At 36.1% G+C, this 18,850-nt stretch overlaps 1 protein-coding gene across 1 annotated transcript in view; it reads right to left on the reverse strand.

Annotated features, from left to right (window-relative positions):
- rasa4 (RAS p21 protein activator 4) overlaps positions 1-18,850 on the reverse strand; it is a 56,558-nt gene that overhangs the window by 26,425 nt on the left and 11,283 nt on the right. Inside the window, exons 5-8 of the mRNA XM_055200540.2 lie at positions 7,432-7,564; positions 5,105-5,186; positions 4,884-5,018; positions 598-689 (exon numbers count right to left, since the gene is read on the reverse strand). Coding sequence (XP_055056515.2) covers positions 598-689; positions 4,884-5,018; positions 5,105-5,186; positions 7,432-7,564 — 442 coding nt within the window. The remainder of the gene's footprint in view (positions 1-597; positions 690-4,883; positions 5,019-5,104; positions 5,187-7,431; positions 7,565-18,850) is intronic.

An 18,850-nucleotide genomic window follows, 5' to 3' on the forward strand; every position in this document is an offset into this window, starting at 1 on the left:
TAAGCCATTCCATCCTACTCCTCCTGCGCCAGCTTGCGATATAATCCTTGCTGTCAATCCACGTGCTCAAATGATCTCTCATGAGTGGAGAACAGAAATGGGTGAAGGAGAGAGAGAGAGTAAGTGAACGAATGAACAAACAGAAAAAATCCCAGGATTTAGCCCGAGAAAGGATTAGTGTTCCCTGTCAACACATGGGCCAGAACACACAAACGTTACACTGTGAAAGTCAGAAGGAGTGTGTTACGATCTTTCATCGTAATTCATACAAACTTGTGCTTTTTTTTAAAGTCTGGCATTACAATATTTTTATATTTTTATAAAAGTCCCACAAATATTTGCTTAATGTGTTTACCCATAGGCATCACCTTATGTTTTTCCAAACCCATATGGCTTTCTTTGTTGTGTGCAATGCAAAGGGACTAATATTAAAAACTATACACAACAAAACCCTTCCATGCTATCTTCAAGCTTTTGTGTGTAGGTTTGCATTAAAGTCCTGATGGAACCTCATGAGGAAAACTATATTTAAGTGAACTATTCCTTTAAGGGTTAATAAGTACATTTTTGCTTAGCCACAATTTCAAGTATACTTACTCATATTCACTGTGTTTAGATTTGTCAGGCCCCAAGCGAAACCAGCCCTCCTCTTGCTGTGCCGACTGAAGCTTGTTGATATTAAACAGGACCTGAAGGAAAACAGATCAACAGGTGAAAAGACAATTAGCTGTCACAACAACCAAAGCTGAATACAGCAATTGAAACATTTATTGTTGGGTGAAAAGAGGCCATCTCACAATGAACATCTGTTAAACAGAGGGCACATGTTATGAAACTATAACTATCCTTGGATTATGTCGGGGGTAACTTCAGGCCAGGGTATGCACTGACGCAATGGATTCGTTACTTGGTATTTTAGTCTTGTTTTCCAATAAAAATATTTACACTGCAAAAATAACTTTCTTACTTAGTATTTTTGTCTTGTTTTTTAGCAAAATATCTAAAAATTCTTAAATGAAGATGTATTTTCTTGATGAGCAAAATTAATTAGGAAAATAAGTCTAGTTTTTAGACCAAAAAATATAAACTTTAAGTAAATTAGTGCTTAAAACAAGCAAAAAAAATCTGACAATGGAATAAGATTTGAAGTTTACTTTTTTCATAAACACTTAATTCAAGAAAATTTTTCTTATTCCATTGGCAGATTTTTTTGCTTGCTTTAAGCACAAATTCCCTAAAATTTATATTTTTTTTTGCCTAAAATATAGGCTTATTTTGTTCATCAAAAAAAAAGTTAATTTAAGAATTTTTAGATATTTTTACTTAAAATATGACAAAAATACTAAGTAAGAAAGTCGTTTTTTGCAGCGTAAAAGAGGTTCTTAGTTTTGATAAACACGAAGGAAGATATTTTGAGTAATGTTTGTTACCAAACTGATCAAAAGCATCATTCACTTCCATAGTATTCTATTTTTCTACAATAAAAGTCAATGGGGCCTCTGATCGGTTTGGTTACAAACATGCTCAAATTAGCTTCCTTCGTTTCCACCAGAACAAAGAAACTTATACAGGTGAGTAAATGAGGAAAAAATTCTCCCTTTTGGGTGATCTATCACTTTAAGGGCCCTATTTTAACGATCTAAGCGCATTGTCTAAAGCGCACAGCGCACGCTCTAACGGGGGTGTCCGATTCCACTTTTGCTAATTTAATGACGGGAAAAAAATATCAAATTTAAGTGATTTTGTGCATAAAACAAGGAAAAAAATCTGCCAATAGGGTAAGCAAATTTTTCTTGAATTTAGTGTTTAAGAAAAATGTTCAAGATTTTTTTGCTTACCCTGTTTGCAGATTTTTTTGCTTGTTTTATGCACAAAATCACTTAAATTTGATATTTTTGGTCTAAAAACTAGACTTATTTTCTTGGGTCGTTTTGCTCATCAAAAAAAGGCATCTTAATTTAAGAATTTTTAGATATTTTTACTGAAAACAAGACAAAAATACTAAGAATTTTTTCTTGAAAATCATTTTTTGCAGTGTGCCCCAATCGCACAGCCTAAAAGGGTTGTTCCTATTCTCGTAATGAGTAATGGGTGTGTTTTGGGCGTAAAGTGCAATAAACCAATGAGAGTCTCAGCTCTTATCCCCTTTAAAAGCAAGTTGAGCTGGCGCCATGCCGATTTCGTATTTAGATGGCAGAATTTGTAAACTGAAAAACTAAGCGAAGGAAGATGACAACCAGTTTAAGATTGATATTAAAAATTGCGTTGTTTTCATTTGTATTAAAACTGGTATTTTTTGGTATTAAAACTTTCAAAACTCGTTTTCTTTCAGTCATGTAAAAGTATCAGGCTTTTAATTGCTGTAAATGAATGGATAGCCTACATGATCTGTTTCTCAAAAAATAATTTACAAATGTATGAAAAGGTTTGTACTTTAAAAATACTTTATTTTTAACAAACAGGAGATAAAGAATTTACAAACGGACAGCCCTGTGAGTGTTTTGAAAAGCATTACTTAAAAACGGTTCTCATCTCATCATATCCACAGGTACAAAGTGATCATATACAATAAGTCCATGGGGTAGCATTTAAAATAACATTAAAAATATATGCAATATTTGCATTTGTTTAAAGCAAAACATTTAATTACTTACCAGGCTACAGGTGAAGCAGCTCTTTACGCCTTCTAACGTCTCATAATCAATCGATTTATGTCCAAGAGACTCAATAATAATCTTTTACATTTTAATCCTTTGATTTTTCATATTTTAAAACATTTATGTGCAGCTGCGCATCCATGTGATCCATGCAAACGCGCGTTGTCGTCCTGTTTATAGGCGCATATTACTAACGTGTTTATTAAATAACAAAAACAATATTGCGGCAGTGACTTTAGACTTTAAATCAGGTTTTATTTGGTCAATGGCGTAGTTGGTTTTAGTTGCCTTAAAATAGCAATGCGCCAACAATGCGCCTGAACACACACAGAACACAGACCAGAACGCCCATGAGCGCAAAATTTGGCACAAATGCATTTGCTATTTAAACAACGTGGCGCTAAACCTGAAAATGATAATTGCGCCGGGTTGAAACTAGCAAAAGACACTTGCGTCGCGCATTGAGCTTCATTGCGCCGGGGGTATGATAAACCTCTAATGCTGTGTTTACACCAACCACGTTTGAGGCATCAAAATCGCATCTACCGCGCCTAGTTTGCCGTTTGAACAGTTTGAATGCATTTGCGCGTCTAGCGCAAAGTAGAGGCCTTTTTACTCCTGTCTATATAGAAATAAGGACTTGTGTCGTATAGCTCCGGGTGACTTCTTAAAGTTCGGTATTTTACACTTAAAGCCCTGTTTTCAGATTGTTTATGAAGAAATACAACGGTTTTGACTGAAATTTGGATATATAATGCTGGCCCGAGAATTTTCGGGTGTTTCTTGTATCACCTCCCACCTCTATAAAGGGTGTATAGGTGCACAGGAAAAATTCTTCCTAAAATGCATTAAACTTTCATTTACAAAGACGTGAAACTCACCAAGTGGTCAGGGGTGTTGAATGATATGCTCACACAAAAATTGCTGCAAAAGACGCATTCCAACAGGTTTTATCATCGTTTTTGTCCAACTCCATTGACTTGTATTAGATGTGTTGTGAGGTATGGTATTACTACGCGCCGGGAACCTTGTTTGTATTCTTGCAATTGGCAAAGGTGGATTATCGCCACCAACTGGGCTGGAGTGTCTATTATTCAAGCTCTCAGCGGAAGAATATACGAGTGTGAGGCGTTTGGAAAAATAGGTCCACAAGTTTACAACGAATGATAAAACACATGTTGAAAAGCATCTTTTGCAGCGATTTTTGTATGAGCATATCAGTGAACACCCCTGAACACTCGGTGAGTTTCACGTCTTTGTAAACGAAAGTTTAATGCATTTTAGGAAGGATTGTTCCAGTGCACCTATACACCCATTGTAGAGGTGGGAAGTGAAAAACAAACACCCGAAAATTCTCTGGGCAGCCGCATATGTCGAAATTTCAGTCAAAACCGTTCCACTTCACCACAAACAATCTTAAAAACAGGGCCTCAAGTGCAAAACACCCAACTTGTCCTTTAAAGACAATATCACGCGTTCCTTCAGGTTGAATGAGTGACTCTGGGCGGGGCTGCCTCCACAGCAGCAAGCAGGCTCCTGATTGGTTAACGCGGCGTGAAAATTCGCCAAAGTTCAAATTTTTCAACTCGGGCATCAGCCGCAAATTCGGGTCAAAAGCAAAATGCACAAAAAACACCATTCTCGCGTACCGCGGCAGACGCTAAATTCTCACCATTTGCAGCATTAGTCTTGTTTTAAATCAATATCAGTGAGTTTATGCTTAAAACAAGAAAAAATATCTGCAGATGGGGTAAGATTTTACTTACTTTTAGGTGTGCGATTATTTTTTTTCTTACCTTATTGTCAGATACTTCTTGCTTAAAGCAAAAACTCACTTAATTATGATATGAACTCACTTAAATGGCATTGGCAAAACCAAGATCATAAGATTGAATCCTGGGTAACGCACATGCTGATAAAATATAAAGCCTGAATGTACTGTAAGCACATTGTATGCTGACAAACTGCATAAAAAGTAAATGCAAAAAATGGATGGGTTGAGGGTGAGTAAATAATGACATTTTTTATTTTTGGGTGAATTATCCCTATAAAAACCACCAGTAACACAATGTCTCTGTACTTATCAAAATGTTGTTTTCATCATTATGGACTGTAAATAGGTTTTTCTAACTTAAGCTGTTTTGGATGAAAGCATCTGGTAAATGCCTAAATGTAAAAATGTGATGTTTTGCATTTTTTTAACAGAACATGATTCTGTGCAGTCACCTTTCCCAGGAAATCATTTCTGCTAACCAGATCCCAGTCCCACACCTCCACACTTAAAAGGCTGTCGGTCGACGTCTCATCCAGCTCAAACTCAAAATTCGTATTCCAGCGTGGGTAACACGACTTTTTAACCACCTGGTGGAATGAGAGCCACGTTAATCAGTAACAAAAAACCGTTCAAACTGCTGTAGATGAAACCAGAAACAGAGATAAGTTCTTACCACGCTCTCGTACGTTTTGCCATTGAATCTCACTCTGACAAAAGGGTCTGATGCTCCGTTGCGATCTTTCTTTGCAAGATCTCTAAAAACAAACCCCCAAAAAGTCTATTAGATGAACATAGGCCATAAAAATCACACTGTGGTCATACAAATCAGTCTTGATCACTGAAAGTAAATATCAGATTTATTTGGACACTGATAGAATTGTATTTTTTTATATATATATTTACACATGATTATTGTTCCTGTAATCTAACTGACGGCAAAAAAAAATTTAAAATACATTTTGTAGAAAGTTAGGCTTAATTATACGGAGCCCCTACGGGTACATGGACCAAAAATTAAATAATTTTTAGTTTTGCGTGCTCACGTGAAACTACCGCGTTTAGTTTCACATGCGCGCGCGATAGTTTCACGTGTGCGTATGATAGTTTCACGTACGGGCGCGAAAGTTTCACGTGAGCGCGAAACTAAACTTAAAAAAAATCTGCACATGAAGGTTTCGCGTGAGCACATGAAATTTTCACGTGAGCAAATGAAACTAAATTTTTTCTTTTTTTTACTCCAATGTCACCTTAGGGGCTTGGTATAATTAAATACATATTTGAATGTAAAAATAAAGCTTAATTAATAAAATAAAGCTTAATTAAATAAATAAAATTAAATACATTTTTGAATTTGAAAATATATTTAGATTTAACCTTCATACTAAAAAATATTTCAAAATGTATTTCAGGGGCAACAAATAATTTTTTAACAACCTATACGGCAAAAAATATGTTTTCCTGGCCAAAGTATAAAAGTTTGTATAAATGTATAAAGTATGTATAAAACATAAAATATATTTGCATATCTTTTCAAATCTGTTATGCTTACAGGTTTGTAACATAAACATTTTTCTTCCAATCTGACTTGAATACAAATGCTTTAAAATATATTAATTTTTAAAATATATTTTAACCTCTCGACACGCACTAGCTCGGGGGCGGAAAGACGTCAGTTTTTTTTAACGCTGCTAACAATATCTATATGAACTACTGTCTACAAACATGAATAATATTAACATTCTTATACATCGTTTAAAAGGTCTACGGGTTTAGCATCAGTGTATGGTCTCTGTTTTGAGATACAGATGCTCTAGCATCATAAATATAGTATTTTGTTACAGAAGTCCAGATGACAACATGCAAAATATAAACGGGACTCCTTACCTTTGGGTTGATATAACGATCGCGAATCGAATCCAGTCTGTTTCATATGTGTGAATAACCCATAAAAGCTCTCCAATAAAATAATCCAATTACCATTTTTGTCCACAAATGCGTATAATCCGTGAAATATAGATATATTCTCCATTGTTTACATCAGATTTCACATGCACGTCTTGTAATAGAATATAATATACAATCTGAGGACTATTTACATCGTAACACTTGTATATGAGATTACACTCGCGTTCAAACCCGCAGTCAAACATTGTTTCTAAAAGTAGGCGGGAGTATAATACATAATATCCAAACAGCGCTGTTAAATATCGAAATATCGTGACGTCATCTGACTCGCTCGTTCCTCCAATGACTTCATGGAAAATATTGATAGACAGAACGTGTAGCCAATTAGATAACAAATCCAACGATCTTTATGTGACGTTATATTTCCTGATGTGGAAATTCCATTTTATACGCTTACATAAGGATAAATAATAATAAGAACGAACGTGTATGCATGTAAACAAAAGACTTTTATTTTGGGGCTGACTGGCACTTAGAAAAGGTACTAGTCTTACAAAAACCCTTGCAAGTTCCTCATTTTTGGGCCTATTGACTTCAAATGTGAAACATAACTTCTTCAGACTTGTGGTTTTGGCATCATTGCATTTCTAGGTTTCACACACAAATTTATCATTAAGATTTTTTAGTAGTAAAAAAGTGTCTTCTATCTAATGATACCACAGTTATGCTTATACTCTAAATGGTTTAGTAAAAACAGCCCTTTTAGTGAAAGTAGGTCTTTTCATGGTTTGGGCCAGAGTGGGGGTGTTTTTTAAGAGGTTAAAATATAAAGAAATTGGCCAAAAAAATATATTGGCGATAAATAAATTTTTGTAAACATATTTTAAAAATATATTTCAGCACTTTTTTTATTAAATGTTTTTATATATTTTTTTGCCGTCTGGGAATTGACAGTCAATAAAAAGTCCTAGTGGATGTATCACACATTCGAACATTATTCTGGCGTTTTAAAAACTTGATTTAAATGCCAAATTTCTAATGTTTGGACTGTTACATAATTTGCTTTTGCACCAAAACAAAAAGCGAGCTTCTCACCTTGCCTCCAACACCCGGCAGCAAAGTTTCCGTGGGATTTCTCCGTCTCCCAGCACTGATATCTGCAGGTGAATTTCCCCTTGCACTTCTTCATCTGGGTCAATTTCTGACAGATTTATCCATCCATCTACACCTAAACAAAAGAATACAAAGAGGATAAAAATGGAGAGCTCATTACAGCTACAGCGAATGAATCATCTGGTGGGAAAGCAATTTGTGGTGAGTTAAGTTAAAGGACACGGACCCTCTACAGCAATCCAACAAAGGTGCAAGGTTGCGAGAAATTCCAAAAAAGCCCGGAGCTTTGTTTATTTGAATGATGCTTAGTGTTGTTACTAATATGTACACACATGACTGACAGAAAAGGTCAAAAAGCTTGCTCACAAACACATTCACACAGTGAGCAGGCTTACAATTGGGATGAATGTAATAAACCGTACATCAGGTCGATTTACAGTAATTCTGACTTTGAGAAACTTAAAATAATAAAATTAATGGTCTTGCTGTATTTCTACAGCATAATATTGTGGCAAAAATATATATATACAGTATATTACATATTCTGTGAAAATATTTTATTTATTTTGGTTAAAGTGACATATATGTCACCCTGGACTACAAAAGCATTCATTGGTTGCATGGGTATGCTACACAATAGCCAATTGTATAAATTAAAATTATTGATTTTTGCATTTCAAAAATCATTTATTGTGTAAAAAGCATGTTTCATGAAGATATTTTCCTACCATATATATATATATATATATATATATATATATATATCAAAAATGTATTTATCATTAGTAATGTGTTGCTAAGGACTTTATTTGGACAACTTTAAAGGCGATAGATAAACCATAGATTCCAGATTTTCAAAAATTTATCTCGGACAAATATTGTCCTATTCTACTTATTCAGCAGATGATACTACTTGAAAAATCTACCCTTATGACCTTATCCCGAGTCACAAATAGGTAGCATAAGTCATAATGTAGGTAAAATGTGAACACAAACACTTCTAGCTACTCAAGCTTGATTTTGCATACGAGATGTGCAATTCGTAATGCAAATCAAGTATGCGCTGCATTCTCTGCATGACCACAAGGGGTTTGTTGAGTGTTTTTAATTTATGTCTATGGGGGCATCATGCAGCTCTCGAAGTGGTATGTGGGATTGCTGGCGGCATGAGTAAAAGTGCACTACAAGACCCGAAGGTACAAGGTTTTGAATTGCTGAACAAAATTGGTTGGATATCTTGCGTTGCCGTGGAAACATAAAAACTGTCAATTGTGGGTTTGGTATAGTGAATCCAAATATTTGTAAATAATGAACATAAATGATTAAAGTTTTATTTTAGTCTTTGTATAGACGGTTTCAGCAGTAACAACATAAACAAACGGCTTTCGTGGAACAAGTGTAACTTCCGGTAAACCTTCGGAAATAATTAGGGATGCACGATATATCAGCCGACATATCGTTATCGGTCGATAACTGCTTATTTTTAATATTATCGGTCTGATAGCAAAATTAAGCAGATAAATGAAAGCCGATAAATGATGGATTATTTTGGTTTGTTGAACCACTTCACTTGCTCATTGCTGGCCATGTGGAGTTTTGATTGGTGCTTTCTGTGACATAGCACGAAGATGACACGTGTTGCGGGCTTAAGAAGATATGCTAGTCTAGCACAAAGACAAGACGTCCGCGGTCTTGTGCACGGCCCCTATGCTAATAGGATTTTGTTTCTCTCTCCCTGTCTCGTCCTTGACCCCGAGGACAATGAGACAAACAGACCCAGTTCCGGTAAATGTGAAGGTCGGCACACCTCTGATCTACTGGCCGTATATGTCTCCCAAGGGTTTTTTCCTCCTAGGACTTATCCCCTGGCTAAAAAGTCAGGAGGTTTTTCTCCTAGGGGGGTTTTCAAACCGGGGAGTCAGCCGTCATTGGCTTAACTTAGCACCCTCTTCTATACGTTATATTATTAATACGCTCGCTTATAATGTTGATTCAAAGCCGCAGCAAATTTAGCTGCTTATGCTATTTGTATTACGTTATGCTATCTGTCGCTTTTCCCTGCTTCTATTAATGTAAAGCTGCTTTGAAACAATTACCAATAGTGAAAAGCGCTATATAAATAAAATTGAATTGAATTGAGCAGATAGTGTCTACTTCAAAATGCAAAATATACGTTAGCAGCCAATGTTAATTATTAATGATTTGGGACAAATATGATGTTATTTAATGTTAAACTATGTGAGTGGCGCTCTGTGGCGCGACAGGGATTTGAGCAACTTCCTGAGTCGTAGCTGGGCTCTGCGGACAGGCGCCACCTGTCGGCGCCGGTGTGCGTAAACTCATAGAAAGCAATGTGTTAGATTTTTTTAGAACGGCGCGGAGCTGAGCTGCGCGTCCGGTGTCCGACCCCCTTTAGCGTTGTTGATTTCTGATAACAAGCAAAATAAAGTAGATTACCTTAGTTTAAATCATAGCTAACGCATATCAAAAACTACACTGAGCTAACGTTACTGTGTAAAATGAATGTATACAATGTTAACTACAGATCGGCTGCCAAACCTTCCTTTTAACTCTTTTCCCGCCGTCGTCAAATTAAGAGAAAACACTTTCCTGCCAATGACGAGTATTTCCGTCATTCCGCAATATCGCTATTATCCACCAGGTGGCGCTCTTCTGTAACTTATAAAACCTGGAAGTATTATAAAACCTGGAAGTATTTTTTATCAATATCTACTAAATCCCTGCCAATGACGAGTATCTCCGGCATTTCGCAATATCGCTATTATCCACTAGGGGGCGCTCTTCTGTAAGTTATAAAACCTGGCAGGGAAAGAGTTGATATCCCTTCATCTTTAGGAAACCAAAACATTTGTTATTTTCAACAAGATATTTATTCCAGAGTTCAGTTTAGCCACTAGTCAGACCATTAAACAAACAGAGACTGGAAGTTAAGTGCGTCTGATGAAACACAATACAAAAATATACAAAAAAGTATCGCAATTGTCACGTTGCCTACCCCAGTTTAAGAATCACTGTATGTCTATAAAGTATTTTTACTTGATATTGCCCCATTATACCATTAGTAGTTTATTGTGTATATACTATATTATAAACTATATATTATATAAACTATTTTGTATTCTTTATCAATATCTATTAAATACAGGGTTCCCACACCTTCAAATTTAAGGACCTTTTAAGGACTTTCCACGTCCAATACTCTCAAATTCAAGGACTAAATGTGGGGAAATATTTCAAGTGAGAGCAAGGTTACATCGGGTTACCTTTTGAGATACATTGTTACAGTTCACTTTTGAGGGAACTCACGCTGCGTCACTGCGGTGACACTTTGGGGACGCCTCGAGGGGGAAGTGCGTTTGAATGTGTATATCAAATTCAACCAATGGTGAGGCTTAACGACAAAGACAGGGTGACGCGGGAGCCAGGAAGTATATCGGTATCTGAGATATTGCCAAAAAGGGCGTTACAGGGACACATGAAGTATGGCAAGGGAGACGCAGCGTCTCGTTCCCTTCTCATGGAACAACAGTTACATACATAACCAGAGATGTTTTCATGTGTCAAACACAACTATGCAAAAAAGCATTTTGGTATGAATCAACATTCACATACAGAAGAAATAACCTTTCAATGAACTGTATCTATGTATGTATATTTTCATAAACTTCCCAGGGCCTTGAATTTTTCCCCAGATTCACAAACGTTCAAGGATTTCAAGGATCCGTGGGAACCCTGTAAATACATACTGTGTTCAGGGATCACTTAGGTTGCTGTTTTAACATTTTACTGAGAACTTCCACATCCAGGCAAATATCTCAAGGATCTGTCAAACCATTTAACAGTCACTGCTTTTTTATCTGAAAGTTTTCCTTTGGCTGTCCCCGAAAAGGACTGTTTATCCCGGTGGACCGGTAGGCGGTTTTTCCCCTCGATTAGTATTCCAGCATACCACCTCTTAAGGCCAATTTTCCCATATTGCTCTACTGAATAACCTAAAAATAATTTGGGCCAGGCTAAACAAAGCTTTTGTACTTAGGGGAATGAAAAGGACGTTTCTGCTGCTTTCAATGTATTAGTCCCATACTGAACAAGACTGTAGCATCTCAAGATGTTTCATTTATTATACATTTTCACAGATTGATCTGACCTTAAAAGACAGTACTGAACCATTAAGGAAACATTGCAAGGTACTACTCAAAAGACATACGGCGATAAAAATGGATGAACATTAGTATAAAAAGCAACAAACATTTAATGAACAAAACTATACTAGGAAATTAAACTACAATAATGTGACATCCATACGAAGGATTTTTTCCTCAAATCAAAGCCACAAACACCCCAGGAACTCCATTTAATGATGATACAGAATCTACATTAGCATTTCTTGCTCATGACTCAAACTTTAATAGCTACATTCAGTTATCGCTTTGATTGACAGTCGCTTAGCAGTTAAAGGTCTGCTTCACAAATATGTTCAAAAAGAGTGACCCACTCACATTCACACACTGCCAACCTTTAAAGAGTCAAGGTCTTTGCTTCAAACAGATAGCCTTTATAGTGCTTTATGGTGCGTTCCACGGCATTGCTGTAATTCCTTTGAAGGAATTCTGAAATGTCTTTAGCAAACAAATACAGTCACCTCCATAAATATTAAAACAGAAGCACATTTTGTGTTATTTTAGTTGTTTACCAAAATTGATTCCAGTTACAGTCATATAATGAATATGCATATGGCTTTAAGTGCACACTCTCAGAGTATTCACATTCAGATTGTTTAAAGGGTTTAGAAATTACAGCTGTTTAAAATGTAACTCCCCCTTTTTAAAGAGGCGTAAAGTAATGGAACTGTTGACTTAAAACTGTTTTATGAACAAGTATGGGCTATTTGTTAAATCATTTGAAGGATGTCAAAGGTCTGGAGTTAATTTTAAGTGTTGCATTTGCATTTAGAAGCTGTGGCTGTGAACCCGCATCATGCATTTCAACGACATCTCCATGTAAGACATACAGACAATATTTAGGTTTTAAAACACAATAAATCAATCAAAGAGATAGCAGGAACATTAAGAGTGGCCAGATCAACATTTTGGTACATTCTGAGTAAAAAAATAACACACTGGTAAGCTCAGCAACATAAAATTCCTGTATACGTCCATAACAGTCGTGGATGATCGGATTATCCTCTCCATGATAAAGATAACCTATATATAGAGAGACCTCTTCACGCTGATTGGTTGGATTACACGGCCAAGCTCCTTCCGAACTTTGTTAAATAAACGTCCTTTGGCTTTATAGTTCTTTGAGGAACCAAAATGGGTCTTTTATGGCAACTTAAAGAACATTTTATGCACCTTTATTTTTAAGAGTATCATCTCAAATGAAACACAAACCTTATTTACTAGAAGCGAGTGCAAATGACATCAGATGCAAAACACAATGCAAGTAAAAATAATTTTTGATGTCAGTGTTACCAGTTTAGTCACCATCAGAATGAATTTTTAGGCAAAGTTGCTCACCTGATACGTGAGCAAAGCTACAACCGAGTTTGTGAATGGTCCAGCATTTCACATTTCATTTATTTGGTTGAATAAATGCACCATCCAGGTACTTTTGAACACAATGTGAACACACTTCTCACACAAAATGGTGAAGAAATGTATGTGATGTGGGTAACCTGTGGATTGGGGGGGCATTAAAAACAAAATGAAAAAAAAACCTGTATGTTGCGTGCAATTCCCTATAGCCTATATGAAATATCTGGGAATATATATTTTCATATTTTATTAGGTACGTAGGCCTACGTAGCAACGTAACTTGCGTGATGTCACCAAACCTTTGGCCTCACGTCATGAAAGAGTCAAGCAGCTCCCACTGCCAGCCACAACAACAAAATGTTGTGAAAAGATGAATGACGAGGAGCGGGAGAAAGGTCGTGAATTTATAAATAGATAATGCAAACCCTATCTTGTTATTAATATGACCATGTTGGTTTCTATGGTTCATAAGCATATGTTGTTTCCTGTTCACAGGGAGATGTAATCTACTGCCTTTTCCAAGCACTTTTAAACTATAATAAAGCCTATTTTCATTTACATTACAATGCCTGTCTATTTAATGGTCACAGGTGTGGGGCAGGTTGTAAAAATAGGTACAGTGGTGCGGGGCAGGCTGGGGTGGGTCAAATAATTTCATAAAAGCGGGACCTGTGGGTTGGAAAAAAAAATGATCTGCGCATCACTAATATATATGCAATTTGGGTCACACCTTATGTAATTATTCATCCCCCCAATTTAGGTTCCTTAAAGAACCATTTTTTTTTTCATTTTATAATCTAAAGAACCTTTTCTGAAACAGAAAGGTTCTTTGGGTGTTTATGGTTCTTGATGAAACCATTCAGCCAGAAATGGTTCTTCTATGGCATCGTGAACCACCTTATTTTTTCGCAACAGAAATTTTTGCTGAATGGTTCCATAAAGAAACTTTAACATTGGAAAAACCTTTCTGTTTCACAAAAGGTTCTTTATAGTAAAAAAGTTCTCAAAAATTTATTAAAGAAACGGTTCTTCTAAGAACCTTTAACTGAATGGTTCTTTGTGGAACCACAAATGATTCTTCATTGTGAAGAACCCTAATTTTTAAGCAACAAAAATGTTGTCTGAATGGTTCCACAAAGAACCTTTGGAAAAACATTGGAAAAAAGTTTTTGTTCCACAAAAGGTTCTTTGTAGTAAAAAGTTCTCTAAAAATGTATTAAAGAAACAGTTATTTTAAGAACCTTTGACCGAATGGCTCTTTGTGGAACCAAAAATGGTTCTTCATCGTGAAGCACCCTAATTTTTAAGGAACAGAAATTTTGTCTGAATGGTTCCATAAAGAAAATTTGGAAAAACATTGAAAAAAAGTTTTTGTTCCACAAAAGGTTCTTTGTAGTAAAAAAGTTCTCAAAAAATTTATTAAAGAAACAGTTCTTCTAAGAACCTTTAACTGAATGGTTCTTTGTGGAACCACAAATGATTCTTCATCGTGAAGAACTCTAATTTTTGAGGCAACAGAAATGTTGTCTGAATGGTTCCATAAAGAAAATTTGGAAAAACACTGGAAAAAAGTTTTTGTTCCACAAAAGGTTCTTTGTAGTAAAAAAGTTCTCTAAAAATGTATTAAAGAGACCGAATGGCTCTTTGTGGAACCAAAAATGGTTCTTCGTCGTGAAGCACCCTAATTTTTAAGCAACAGAAATGTTGTCTGAATGGTTCCACAAAGAACCTTTGGAAAACATTTGAAAAATGATTCTGTTCCACAAAAGGTTCTTTGTAGTAAAAAAGTTCTCTAAAAATGTATTAAAGAAACAGTTATTTTAAGAACCTTTGACCGAATGGCTCTTTGTGGAACCAAAAATGGTTCTTCATCGTGAAGAACCCTAATTTTTAAGGAACAGAAATGTTGTCTGAATGGTTCCATAAAGAAAATTTGGAAAAACATTGGAAAAAAGTTTTTGTTCCACAAAAGGTTCTTTGTAGTAAAAAAGTTCTCAAAAAATGTATTAAAGAAACGGTTCTTCTAAGAACCTTTAACTGAATGGCTCTTTGTGGAACCACAAATGATTCTTCATCGTGAAGAACCCTAATTTTTAAGCAACAGAAATGTTGTCTGAATGGTTCCACAAAGCACCTGTGGAAAAACATTTGAAAAATGATTCTGTTCCACAAAAGGTTCTTTGTAGTAAAAAAGTTCTCTGAAAATGTATTAAAGAAACAGTTATTTTAAGAACCTTTGACCGAATGGCTCTTTGTGGAACCACAAATGATTCTTCATCGTGAAGAACCCTAATTTTTAAGCAACAGAAATTTTGTCTTGAATGGTTCCATAAAGAAAATTTGGAAAAACATTGGAAAAAAGTTTTTGTTCCACAAAAGGTTCTTTGTAGTAAAAAAGTTCTCAAAAAATTTATTAAAGGAACGGTTCTTCTAAGAACCTTTAACTGAATGGTTCTTTGTGGAACCACAAATGATTCTTCATCGTGAAGCACCCTAATTTTTAAGGACCAGAAATGTTGTCTGAATGGTTCCACAAAGAACGTTTGGAAAAACATTTGAAAAATGATTCTGTTCCACAAAAGGTTCTTTGTAGTAAAAAGTTCTCTAAAAATGTATTAAAGAAACAGTTATTTTAAGAACCTTTGACCGAATGGCTCTTTGTGGAACCAAAAATGGTTCTTCATCGTGAAGCACCCTAATTTTTAAGCAACAGAAATGGTGTCTGAATGGTTCCACAAAGAACGTTTGGAAAAACATTTGAAAAATGATTCTGTTCCACAAAAGGTTCTTTGTAGTAAAAAAGTTCTCTAAAAATGTATTAAAGAAACAGTTATTTTAAGAACCTTTGACCGAATGGCTCTTTGTGGAACCAAAAATGGTTCTTCATCGTGAAGAACCCTAATTTTTAAGGAACAGAAATTTTGTCTGAATGGTTCCATAAAGAAAATTTGGAAAAACATTGGAAAAAAGTTTTTGTTCCACAAAAGGTTCTTTGTAGTAAAAAAGTTCTCAAAAATTTATTAAAGAAACAGTTCTTCTAAGAACCTTTAACTGAATGGTTCTTTGTGGAACCACAAATGATTCTTCATTGTGAAGAACACTAATTTTTAAGCAACAGAAATGTTGTCTGAATGGTTCCACAAAGAACCTTTTGAAAAAAAATTATGTTTCACAAAAGGTTCTTTGTAGTAAAAAAAAGTTCCATAGACTATGTATGAAAAATGGTTCTTCTAAGAACATTTAACTGAATGGCTCTTTGTGGAACCAAAAATGGTTCTTCTATGGTATCGCTGTAAAGAACCTCTCAAGCACCTTTATTTTTAAAAATGTTGATACCTAAAATTTGTTATTTTACAACCACATTACCACATTATTGCTGAAAGATTTCACCCAAATGACTTATGTTATTCTGTCAAAATACAAGATCGCATAACCTGGAGAACTAAAAAATGCATTTGATGAAAATGAGACACGAGTTTTTCACAAGCTTCCACATATTTCTGTTCTAATAATGTGACACACTGTAATGCCTACATTTGCCAATTTGCATAATTAGCCACCACGCAGCTAATTTCACCCCATCTCACACTGTTATTAGTGTGATCAGGCTATGATTTGACTTACAGCTAACTTGAACGTTTACACCCCGTCAAACCAAGGCAAACTGGAGCGCTATTTCGGGGCCCTGTCGTTTCACTAAATGGTTTTTCAGAGCCCTTCGAGCGAAAGGTTATGTGAGGCCATTTGTATGTGTTATAGCTACAAAGTGCGAGGTTGGGAAGAGAGTGGGATACAAAGAATCAAGAAAAGGGTCATCCAAAAGTCAATGAAGGTTAACTTGAGGTGTTGTATTTCTGTCAGATTCACTTCTGCATAAGCATTTGCGTTAATGCATAGGCCTAATGCCAAGCCATGCAACATAATAACAACCAATCAGAAGGTGTTTGATAATTAATGGACCAATGAGATTTCATTGTGGGTGGAGCTGACTAATAGCAACCAAGCAATGGACATAATGTGCTGTTGCACACCACGCCAATATCAAAAAGAACTTTATCACGTAACAAAAAATCATAGGAAGAAAAGATAAGGATTTAAACCACCAGAGCACCATAGCTCAATGTTTTACAAAATGGGCCTGCGGTTGCTGGGCAACATTTATCAGGGACAACTACCTCTCCATCGTGTTTTAGGCTATTGTGAACATTAACAAGCTGAGTCGCGTATGTAAACACTCATTGTTACACCTTATCTGTTTGAAACGCCATCACTTGTTAATTAATGGCGTCATTTAGCTTTCCATTCCATCATGGTTCGCCTGCGTGGGTGACTAGTCATCAACACATCACAGGGGCTACAATAAGTGATACTCACTTTCATCCTGTGTCACAATAATGGATAACCCTGCGGTGTCCTTGCCCCCAGGCATAACAGACGTGAGCAACGAGTCCAGACAACCACAATGACTCACTCGCCATCCCAAAAGACCACCTCATAGGAACCTCACAATGTGCAGTCATGGTACTTTCCCCACAAAGATGAATTAAGCTTTTGCAGTTTATTTAGAAATAGCGATTTAAATGCCTGTTTGTGGTTCTGCGTCATCCAAAGCAGCTTGCTGTGCATTTAAGCTGTACTTTAAATCAGCATGTGTGTTTCCCAAACCCTGACCTTTGTGTTGCTAATGCAATGCTTTACAAGTTGAGCTGCATACCTGTAAAGGTAATAAAACAATAAAAACAAGTATGTTGCCAAATGTTTCTTGGCACATGTCAAATAAAATCTCTTTCGTAATGACGTTCTGGTGCTTAGAAATTGATTGAGTGCAAAATGAGCTGTGACATTTATGGTGCCACATGACCCAGCAAGTTATAGTCGTCATTTCACCATCTAGGTTAACTATAGACCGATATAGTCCGGCTATGAGTAACACACTTTTACCCAAAATAAACTTGAATTTGGTTGCATGATTTTTGAGATACGATTTGAAAAAGGGTGTTGTAGCCAATCAGCAGTAAGGGGCGTGTCTACTAACCGACATCGTTGCATGGGTTGCGTATGTGTGGGGCGGGTCTATCAAAAGAAGGTCCAGATTCTATTGGGGTAGGGGCCAGTGGCGGCTCGTGACTTCTCTTCCGAGGGGCGCAAATTAAACGTATGTGTTCGGAGTGTCATGTGTGTTGCTCGTGTTTTCAAAATATGTGTTTGTTGCGTCATGTGAACCATGTGCATCACGTGTTTTGACAAAATAAGTGCCTGCTGCACACGTGTCAAAACCATTCTACGCAACGCGCAGAACACATATTTTGAAAGTAAGAACCACACACATGACGAGCTACATACATGTTGTGACAAACTTCACATTGTGCGCCCTCAAAAAAAGGCCCCGGATGCCACTGGTAGAGGCGTGTTTGTTTAGATGATTTGAAATTTCAACATTGGTTTTCAGAGATCATGCACCCCGCCTTTAAATGTCGTTTTTGTCAAAATGAGTTGAGATATATAATATTCCATCATGGAAGTCAACAGTGATAACAAGATGTTTGGTTTCATTTATTTATTTTTGAGATGCCCAGAGACCGGAATTGGCCAATTTTACGCATGATCGGCTGGACCGGTAATTGACTGGTCAGTCTCACATAAAAAAATAAATATACACATCCTGCCCATCCCTACTTATCACACACGCAGCCAGTTACAAGAGTCTGAGAGCGCTTTATTTCGAGATCTGTTCAAATGAAAGAAAATCTTGTAATTTAATGCCGTTTGGATGAAAATGCAATGTTTAATAATTTCTTGTATGAAGAAAAAAAAGTGGGTTTTTGTTTGTAGCCTATATGCTC

The sequence above is a fragment of the Misgurnus anguillicaudatus genome, chromosome 22 (genome assembly GCF_027580225.2).
Source record: "Misgurnus anguillicaudatus chromosome 22, ASM2758022v2, whole genome shotgun sequence".
NCBI lineage: Eukaryota > Metazoa > Chordata > Actinopteri > Cypriniformes > Cobitidae > Misgurnus > Misgurnus anguillicaudatus.